At 38.1% G+C, this 11456-nt stretch overlaps 1 protein-coding gene across 1 annotated transcript; it reads right to left on the bottom strand.

Annotated features, from left to right (window-relative positions):
• Positions 1–3813: 3813 nt before the first annotated feature.
• On the bottom strand, positions 3814–11320 carry melk (maternal embryonic leucine zipper kinase). Its single transcript, XM_079461528.1, has 18 exons — positions 11083–11320; positions 10668–10749; positions 10449–10534; positions 10227–10343; positions 10002–10145; positions 9828–9896; positions 9532–9624; positions 9335–9433; positions 8956–9024; positions 8774–8872; positions 8519–8605; positions 7467–7595; positions 6936–7088; positions 6058–6325; positions 5607–5712; positions 4763–4922; positions 4493–4596; positions 3814–4394 (listed from the first exon to the last, which is right to left on the bottom strand). The coding sequence occupies exons 2-18, from the start codon at positions 10729–10731 to the stop codon at positions 4217–4219; spliced, it is 2025 nt and encodes a 674-aa protein (XP_079317654.1). The 5' UTR covers positions 10732–10749; positions 11083–11320; the 3' UTR covers positions 3814–4216.
• Positions 11321–11456: the final 136 nt, after the last annotated feature.

An 11456-nucleotide genomic window follows, 5' to 3' on the forward strand; every position in this document is an offset into this window, starting at 1 on the left:
GTTCAACCAAAAATAAAAATTCTGCCACCATTTACTCACCCTCTTGTCATTTCAACCCTGTGTAACTTTCTTCCTCTGCAGAACAAATGAAGATATTATGAGGTATGGTGGTGACCGAACAACAGCGATATCCATTCCCTTCTATTAAATGGGCACAAAACCAATGCAAATCAATGGATAATTTAACTAAATGAAGAAAAAACATATTTAGAAATGTAAATGTAGATACAGCAAAGATTTTACATTCTAGTGAACTTTCAATCCACAGTATTGTATATTGCGCATATGAATAAACTGAAAATTCTGTCAACATCCATATAGTTGCACTGAACGTTTGCGTACAAAAGTATACTTCGCTTTTACTTTTAAACAAAAAACTGTTATCTAAGCTTAACTGTGTTCTTTTCAATATACACAAATTCCATCTTAAACTTATTTAAAGAACTACTAAGTATAGTTCAATGTTTTCTTTTTCATCTTTTGCCCGCGGTCATTCCTTTTACCTTGTGTATGGCACCATGACGCCCTGGATAGACAGTGCTGGTGTTTACGAGAGGAAAAGTGATCAGAGACAGAGGCCAGAAGAAATGAACAGAGAAGTGAGGGTAAGAAGGAGAGTTGGAGAGGGTCAGATACAAGGAGAAAAAGAGAGAGAGAAGGAGACTGAAGAAGGGATGACAGCACAATTAGGGATTTTAATTCTCTGCTTGACTGAGTAAGTCCAGTCTAGATGATAATGAGCAGTTTCAATGTGATAAATCTTTATGATACACTGACACACACACACACACACACACACACATACACGCTTAATGGCACCTTCCACATATTTCTTCAAAACTTGCCAAATATTCTGGTCTTAAAAGAAAATAACTAATTAGAGCTCTTTCAAGTGGGCATCAAACTTTAAGATAACATACATTTGATATTTCTGATAATACACTTATGTTTGTCAAGGATTCACAAAATGAAACTGAAGCAATTTTTGTAAGAGCACCGTTTTGAATAGAAAAGGTAACAGCACATCTGCTGAGTTCAGTATTGTTTAGTTTGCATCTCATTATTACCTCACTCTGAATGGACGGGTCAAGTTTTTGAACACATAACAGTGGAGAATGTGGGCAGTAGTATAACGATTTTTAATTTGGCTTATGTCAGATGGTTCTGGAAAGATTAAAAAAAATATGAGGGAGGGTGGAGTGAGCTGTTGGTTGCAATTCGTAACCTCACCACTAGATGCCTCTAACATCTCCACATTGCTCCATTAATTATGTATGTGAAATTAAAAAAGAATAATAACGAAATTAAAAACTAAAACAGGAAGTGTGTCTGGACCAGTGTTGACTCTTCTTAACTGGTCTGTAGATTATGTTTTGGGCTGTGAAGAAAGTTTTATGGTCAGTGTTTTTACTGAACACATCTCGAAGATCAAGAAAAGTTCCTTTAAATCTACTACAAGTAGCTGTTTTCTGAACCTGTTTGCCTTTATTTCAATTTACATTGGCTTGGCGATTCACAACAGAACTGTTACTTGTCCATTTAATGCTGTTAAACACATGAACTTGTAGACACCTGTTACCGTATAATCAATGCATTGTGGTCAGGTGCATTTCTGTAGTGCCTAATTGTGTTGTGTTGTCCCTGAAAGGTTTGATTTCCCTTGGACGAACATGGCAATAAAGATGTCTGACAACCTGTCTCTGAGTCTTTTATCTTAAACCCTTAAAAACAGATGTTTTTAAATTTACATGTCATTGTTCTCCACTGCTGGCATATTTGCCGATAGTTCTCTCAGGCTGAAAAGACATTTCGGCACGAGAATCAAACTCTTCATTTGTTCCTCAACCACTGGAACCGTTCGTCCGTTAACAAAACAACACAGCGCATAATTTTTTCCCATTGGAGACATCACATTCCGCCATCTACTGTACATGCCTATTAGAGCTCTGGGTCTATTATTTGATGGAAACCCACATATCTGGAATATGAAGTCCCCTAATGAACAGGCTCTTTGACTTCAAGCAGCATCAACGATAAGCTGAAAAATTTGTTAAAGCTGGAGGGTGTAATTGGAAAGTGAGCCGTCAATGCCGAGGCAGCCTCTATATCTGTCGGCTTCGTAATGAAGAGAAACATTGCCGCTGCCTTTGACCCAAGAAGACACACAAATACAAGATTGTAAACACATGTGCAGCCCATTACGTTTAGCTCTTTGTGACCGTTCAACGGAGTTCAATGCAGTATGGGGTGATGTGAAACAAGCATATCAGTGTACATGCAGTGATCTGCAATTATTTGTGAAGTGTAAGGAATTATTTCTGTTCAATTTAATCTATAAAAAACTGCAAAGTTTGATCAATTCAAAAATAAATGGTGACAGAGGCAAAAGTTACAGATTGCGGCTTTAATATGAAATTGATGGAAAACCATTGAAAGCATATAGGCGCTTTCATCACACGCACACACCTGGACCGAAGTTTACAATTTATTTTATGTTTACTTTATATTAATATGAACTTATATTTATATTTCATTGTATATTAATTGTATTAAATTAACACAGTTATTAAACAGTTATTGATTATTTGCGGAGGTCAACCGGAGATTAGGTTTGGGCCACATAACGTTTATTTATGTTGTTGCCGCTGAAACGTCTATAGTGCTGGAAGGGGGCAGATGTTGATAAAGCAAAAATAAAGACAGACAGAAAGGGCGTGCGGAGAAACACAGAGTAGAAGAGACGGTTTAAGGAGATGTGAGAGGGATGACAGGTAGCGTCTGTTCCTGCAGCTGGCCCTTGCCCCCCCTCTCTAAAACACACAGCAGGAGTCATTATCAGTGGTGGGGGGTGAGTTCACACCCGTATTACCTTCCCATTAACATCCAACCAGCACACACACACTTCACCTGATGTTAACTATGTAAGCACTCATATCTGTCACACTAATAGCTATTGTTATGCTGATAGGCACAGTAGGACTGACACACAGGTTGATCCCACTTCAATCATAAAAGAACAGTTAAAGCAAGATAATACATGATCTTACCAGCATGTGACATATTGATTTCACAGACCTACACATACCATACAATGATGGGAGGGGTTAACAATGAAGGAATTTCAACGCTTTTACTTCAAGTTTAAAATAGAGTTGTTTCTTTTCAAAATAATTTTAGTTTGTCCCGATAATTCTATACTGTCGATTGTCAAGCCTTTAGGTTAGCATGTACATACATGTAAAAGGTAAAGTGTATATTTTAGGTTCTGTTACAGTTCTCCTTTTTTACATCACCTTTCTGTTACAATAAATCCATGTAGCCTATATGTCATATAAACTCTCAATTTAGTCAAAAGAATTAGTTCATATTATGGGATATGGATTTTAACCAATTAAAGGCTAGTTAACAAAAATATTTTAAATTCTCTCATTATTTACTCATCCTCATACCAGTCCATATGTATGACTTATTTTTCACACATAATTTAAAAATATCTGTCACTTGAATAATATGTTTAAGCTCTATAAAGCACATTTCCACAATTAGCCATCAATTATGCTCCACTGCCATGGAGCACACAAGGACCAATAAGATTTAATGTGCTGCCATATTTGATTTGTTTGGTTCCAATGTACCTAAATGAGCTCAAAATATGAATCGTTTTCTCTCATAAATATAGTTTGGCCATTGACATGAAGTCAACACATTGGATCCTTTTTGTGAACATAAAAATGTGTATTATATATACAATATACAATGTAATTAAAATTAATTTGAGCAGTTAAATTGGATAATTAGATAGCGAAGCGAAATAACTTTTTAGTTTGATTTAATGTATTATTGATGTTTATCAAACATGACATCTGTAACTGATACACTCACAAAAGCTATTAAAAAGATTTATTTTTCTAAAATTCAAACAGGCATCAATATTACAGAAGTAAACATGAACAAAAATGACAGACACCTCGAACACAGTAACAGATTAAGATCTTTTGACAAGCTAAAACAAATAAAACATGACAGACACTAAAACAGAAACAGAGGTGACGGGTATTAATTAATGCTGATCTAAAAAGGCACAATTCTATCATATTGCATCATCTGAGTTTAGTTTCAACTGACCAAAACATATTTGCAAGACAAACAATACTGGGTGAGAAGTGGTAAAATGATGAACATGATCATAAGTCAGACCTCGCCGATCAATTTAACATCAAATGCTGAAGGTGGACAGGATGTGCTCTACCAGGTGTTTGTACACCCAAGCGTCGCCTTTGAGCCGTTGCCGACGGATACCGACCACCTCTGGCTTCTGCAGCATACACACCTCCAACTCAAACTGCATGGTTACCTTCCCGAAGTCTGACTGTGTGTGGCACTTCAGAGTATAGCTACCAAAAAATCAGACATAGCAATACCTCAGAAATGCTTTCCAGTTTTGGTTTATATGTATAGGGGTTGCCAAATGTGTATATATGACTGAATTTACCCTTTCTGAATGAAGTCTACATTTTTCTCCGGTAAGATGCTGAGAATCTGATTGAGTACTTGATCGGCATCGGTGTGACTGGTGAGTGTCACATTGTATTGAGCCTGAAAAACATGATTTCAAGTTATAAAATTAGATGTAGTCACATAGGAAGAGTCTACAAAGTTCCAACGACAGCCATAAAAAGGAGTATCATCAAGACACTTCCTGCAGAGCAAAAAGGACAAAGAATAGAATCAAAATGCAGATGTGAAGTAAAAAGGCTGAAACCTTAATTTTGCGTGGCCCGTCTCGGGGTCCTCTCTTCTTGCTGGGGGTGAGCATCGTGATTACTTTATCTAAGCCTCTTTCCAGACTGCCAAACACTTTCCCACCCTTCCGCTTCTGCCCACTGTCCACCTGACAGCCTGCCAGGTCCAGTGATCGAGACCTGGAAACATGTGAAGTTCAGAACAGCACCAGTGAATCAATGGCATCCTTATTTTTGTTGCAGTACTGATGTGCTTCTATAACTATAAAAACTTTTTATTTATTTCTGATTGAACACTAACACCTTGTCAACACCAGCTGCGAAAGGCACGATGCGACAAGACAAAAGGCAATAGAAACACATTAGAACCCATTATAATTTCATATTTTGCCCACACTGGATGCAAGTCTCGCCTGTTCGGCCATTGTAGACACGGTGTTCAAGGAACAGTTCATCCAAAAAATGTAATTCTGTCATCATTTACTCCCCCTCAAGTTGTTCCAAATCTGTATACGTCTCTTTGTTCTGATGAACTGTTGTAGTCAATGGGGTACAAGAATTGTTTGGTCATAAGCATTCTTCCAAATATCTTTCTCTGTGTTCATCAGAACAAAGAAATGTATTCTGATTTGGAACAACTTGAGGGGGAGTTAATGATGACAGAATAACATTTTTGGGGTAAACTGTCCCTTTAAGGGAACATTGAAATAAAAAGTGTCTTTATCCAATGGTAAAATACTTCTGCACCCAGATTCACGAACAGAAAAATAAACGTTAGCCGGGGAACAAGAACATTTGTTTGAACCCTTGTTTGAACGCTTCGTTTTTAAATCCCATAATTCAACACATATTAACTGTCTCTACCTCCTCTCAGGGCTAAACGGCAGGATCTCCAGCTCTCCCTGCTGGATGCATTGCTGTTGGTCCATCCCTCTCCTGCGGGACGCTTCTTTAGAGGCGCTGACCACTCCTGCACACACACAGGACACAAACACATGTCACTACATGGTAAACGCTGCCGGCAGCACAGGGAACAGTGACACGTACACCTGTCAGTACGCGCTTCAGGAGTTATCTTAAACACACGCACATACACACGCTCTGTCCCTTGTGTGCTGCTGTCCGTTCCAGTGCAGGAGGTGTTGTGTGACAGTAACGAGGTGACCGCAGTGTATGTTTGGGCTTGAATACTTTTCCCAAGACACACAAACACACACACTCATTTTGCTCGAAGTGAATCAAACTACTGTATACTCTACAGCACACTAAATAAAGTTGCACTAATGGTACTCCATGTTTAATTAATTTAGCTCACCTCTGTTTGTCTCATTGTTTGTAATGTTGTTATTGGGTGTTGTTGCTGCGGTTCTGTTGCCTCGGGCGGCCTTTCTACCACACACTGGAGTTCGAGGAGGAGGCAGAGCAAAAATATCTCCGTCTGCGCTAGTGACAGCAAGATTTTCTTTATTTTCTTTGGTCCTCTCACGTCTCTCTGTTTTCTGTGGGCGGGGCCTTCCTTGATCCATGTTGGGGGAGTGACCAATTTCATTCCGCCTCTTCTCAGATGTGACAGAGGTGAGAATCTAAAGTTTTATATAATTTAGGTTAGAAAAATGCCATTATCACTGGATAAGATTAAGAAAAATACCATTCATTAATCTTGGAATATTTACTTAAGAATTTTCTGATATTTTCAGGTTTTACACAACCACAATCCAGCTTTATAAACATTGCATTCCTAAGACACTTAAAGGGATAGTTCACCCAAAAATAAAGGTTATGTCATCATTCATTCACCCGCTCGTCATTTCAAACCTATATAACTTTCTTTTTTCTGCAGAACACAAAAGAACATATTTTGAAGAAAGTTGGTAACCGAACAGCACTGGCCCCCATTCACTTCTATTGTATGGACACAAAACAATGCAAGTCAATGGGGAACGATCAACAACATTCTTCTTTTGTGTTCTGCGGAAGGAAGAAAGTCATACAAATTTGAAATGACAAGAGGGTGAGTAAATGATGACAGAATTTTCATTTTTGGGTGAACTATCACTTTAAGCCTAGGGTGACTCTTTCTTCAATTGGTGCTGTGTATGTCACCCTGGGTTTAAAAAGGAGAGCGATTTCGAGCAGAAAAGCAGCACTGGACGGACAGAAATCCAGACAAATAAAGAGAAGAGGGTGGCTAACCATGTGTGGAGTGTTTGTGGTGTGTGTGTTCCTGGGTGTGAGAGGGGTCCAGGAGTTCTCGTCGGCGTAGCAATCAGGGGGGAAGACCATAGAGCCAAGCACCACTGGGTGATGGCCATCATCAACCTCACTGAAGCGTAGACACTTCTGCAGCTGAGAGAAAATTCAAAGACAAACAATGATTCTCCTGTAAAGTACACAACACTCAAAACCAGATGGTGACGACAGTGATTTCAATAAAAAAAAAACAGCACAAGCAATATTAGCATACGAGTTAGAATATATAGGAACCATGAGATTTTTTTAACTTGTGTTGGACATTGTGCATTGAAGTACAAGGGACCAAAAATGCATAACGACATTTTGTAAATATTTCACAGCACATATCAATATTCTCACAATAACAGTCAATATATCTAGTAGATTTTTTCTCTTTTTTGAAAACGTCAGATTAACACCATTTACTGCAAATGTGAGAAGTGATACCTGGCATTAGGAAAATTGTTTAGTGTAAAGCACAAGTCGACTCACTTGTATGTCTTGTAAAGGTGAATAGGTGGGGTCAAGAACAGGGCACTCTGCTCTCAGTCGCACAGGACGACCTTGGCGCTTTTTAGTCAGCAGTAAAAGATAGGTTGCTGTCATGTGGTCGTACTTCCACTAAAGAAACACACAAAATAAACATTTATATGTGAGCCATTTAAAATAAAATCCTATAAAAGAGAATTGTACAAAGTGTATAAAGGTCAGTCGCTATGGGCGATAGACTGGCATCCACTGACATCTAGTGGTTATAACTATTTATTTATTTCAAAACCGCTATTTAATGCTGTTATTTACCCATTTATAACAAAAAGTAAATAAATAAAAAATACATTTGGCAGACAATTTTATTCCAACTGTTTCTGCACGCATCTCAGCATGCCTGAGGGACAAAGACCATCACCTGCAGCTGAACCATGCAAGAACAGAACTTCTTTCCATTCAACTAAGCTCATCAACCATTACAGCTTCCAGAGTGGATATCAGCTAAACTTCATGGATCATGTTGCCAGCACCACCCGGTCTCATCCTTTACAACATTAGGAAATTAGACCTTCCCTGTCTAAGCATGCTACTCGTGTCCAAGTCTAGGCTCTTGTCCTGTCCAGACTGGACTATTGCAATGCTCTACCTGCTGGACTTCCAGCTTGCACAACCAAACCTCTACAGATGATCCAGAATGCAGCGTTCACTCCTCTCTTCATTAAGTTACATTGGCTCCCCATAGTCGCATGCATCAAATTCACAGCTCTGCTCTTGGCCTACTAGACCACCACTGGTTCGGCAACCCCATACCTTCAAACGCTGATACAGACTTATGTTCCCGCCAGATCGCTACTCTCTTCAAACTAAAATAAAAGCATCTGCTAAGTGACTAAATGTAAAGCGACTTGCGTATTAGGCATAACAATGGAAGCAATTGATAAACAATCAAAATAAATATCACCCAGTATTATGTATACAAAGGCTGTATATTAATTGTCTTTTTACACAATATGTTTACATGAAGAAACAATACCAGCAAAATATGGTTTCTCTACCTCTGACACGATTTGGATGGTGCGTTGTCTGGACTGTTTGAAAGCCACTGCCATTTCAGTGATGCAGTCATCATCAATGTGACCTAACTGTAAACAACAAAAAAAGGAAATTATACAGGCGTTAAGAAAAAACATTCAATTTCAATAAGCGATCAATAAACAAACAATAAACAATGAGTATCTACTTCATTCATCCGGCACATGTAGCTCGGAAGGTGTAAAATGTTACAAAGATAATAACCGAGCTTATCTTACCGGATGTTTACTGTGCCACTCCACTGGTGTGCTGTAGCCCTTCATAACCCAGGGGTGATCAAGCAACTGTTTCACTGTCAAACGTCTCTTTGGGTCCACCTGCAGGTGAAGAGAATGAACCGCAGTGAAATTGCATTGTCTTTAAAAACACACTCGAACCACACACAGATCATGCACAGTACCTGCATCATCTGGTTCAGAAGTAGAATGCTTCCAGGTGAAAGCCAGTGTGGCTGACTGTATTTTCCTCTCTGTCAACATACAAGCACATAATGCTAAGCTCACACAAAACAAAACGTTATTATCCGTTTCCGGACAAATGGGCACCAAATGCATTATCTATTGGACAAACAGGCTTGTAAAAAATAATGGCAAATATCTTATATGGATGCTGATTTCGTCTAAACTGCTTTAATACCTAATCTTGTAAACGATAGAAAAATTACATTTTGGAACATGCCAACAAAACATTACAAATATGTCAAAAATTCCCAATGCACAACCAATAGCAAAAGGCTTTTATTAACACAAAGTGGTGAGTCTTCACATTACGCAACTTACTGTGATTTTTCTGTAGAGAACCATACAATTGTCATCATCAAATGGAAGATAACCACACAGCAGAGCGTAGAGCAACACACCCATACTCCACACATCAGCCTACAACACAAACAAACAAGAAATACAGGGCTTAATGTGTAATTCCGTTAAAATAAGATACCGAAACATAACTGTAGGAACACGCGGTGCACACTGACCTCAGAGCCAATGTACGCCTTGCCCTGAATGAGCTCTGGTGCTGCGTATGCTGGACTGCCACAGCAGGTCATCAGTTCATAGCCCAAGCCACCCTAAAACCAAAGCAACATGAACATTAAAAATGCCACACAAACTAACAGATTTCTTTAAAATGTTAATACTAAGGGATACATTTTTATATGACTTCTATATTAATTTTAGGTAACAAAAGCCAATATAATGAATTTGATTATTTATCATGAACACTTATATTTAATGTAAATGCAGGTATTGGTCCAAGCAGACACATACACACCTTGGGTTTGGCACAGAGCCCGAAGTCTATGAGTTTTAGGTTATGATCTTCATCAATCAGTAGGTTTTCCTAAGATCAGATCAAGACCTTTTTTATATCACCAAACCCAACTAAATGTGAGAACTCAGCATTCATAATCAAGCTATTCATAAGCAAATGTTCTGATTGACTAACTGGCTTGAGGTCCCTGTGAGCATAGCCTCGGCTATGAACGTAGGCCAACGCAGAGATGATCTGACGGAAAAAGACCCGGGTCTCCTCCTCTGATAATCGATCTTTGGCAATGATGTAATCAAACAGTTCTCCACCAGGACAGTACTAGGAGAGTAAAGAAAGTGAGGTACATGTGAAAAGCCATCCACTTTAAACTCTAAAGTTACAGGCATGGGTAAAACATACCTCAAGCACCATGTAGATCTTGGTTGAAGTCTCAATGACATGATAGAGACGACACACTTGTTGATGACTGAGGTTCTTCATTGCTTCAATTTCTATCTTAACTCGTGGCAGGTCATCCTAGACATAGATCACACAATTATAACATGTCCACTTCAGTCTATATATTCATGCAAATACTTTGCTCTTATTACGATAAAGCATGATTAAAACAGAAATTCCTACCCCTAGATCTTTCTTTTCCATTATTTTGATGGCCACTTTCTCTCCTGTCAGTAAGTGTCTGCCAAGTTTAACCTTGGCAAACCCACCTGTTGGTGAGAAAAAAACTTCACATAAACGGACTTAACATTTAGTCTCGAAAAATATGAAGGTATCTTCAAAATGTATCTTATACACACAATATGGAGCAATCAATCACAAAAGATAAGCAAGAGACATTACCTGAACCAATGGTTTCATACACCTCATAGTGCTTGAGAAGTTCAGAGGTATTATCTGCAGGCATACCGATGACCGATTGCGCCTGCCACCGAAACAGCATAGTATATCAGATAGATTTAAGAAGCCCGTATCACAGGTTTGCAATATTGAAGAAATCATCAAAACAGAGTGTAGATTTTAGCATTAAATTGACAAATATAGTTGGTATGTTTTATCTTTATTCGGGATATCCTCATTTAAACCCGGTATTGCGAAAAGACAGCTCGAATTTGCCTACACATCGCTACTCGAATATTCATGGACTAATGGAACCTTAATCATAATCCTAAACTAAAAGCTGTAAAATACAGCTGTAGACATTGAAAGCCATTGGTGAAAAGACATGTTGAAGATGGTAACAACAAAAGTTACTCACCAGCAGTATCCGGCGTTTATTAATTATTAGCTTTAAAACGATGAATACGACTAAATACAAAAGCGATAAAAAAAAATACCGGATATACTCTTATAAAAACGAATTCGTTCAAGATTTCTGTTTATATGTGTGTAAACTCGCATTAAATTAAGACTGTCGAAAAAAAACTCCATTCAAACATGTTTTGAAATTTGAATTTCCCAGTTGCTAAGTCTCACTTCCGGTTTCCTGTTAAAGTAAAAGTCTCTTTTCACAAACGAGTTAAGGAATTATTAGACACTGATTTTACATATTTAACACAATTTTATTTACATATGATTTTATTTATTAATTTTAATATTTGCCTAAATTATTGTTACTATTATTATTATTAT

This window comes from Barbatula barbatula, assembly GCF_947034865.1.
Source record: "Barbatula barbatula genome assembly, chromosome: 8".
NCBI lineage: Eukaryota > Metazoa > Chordata > Actinopteri > Cypriniformes > Nemacheilidae > Barbatula > Barbatula barbatula.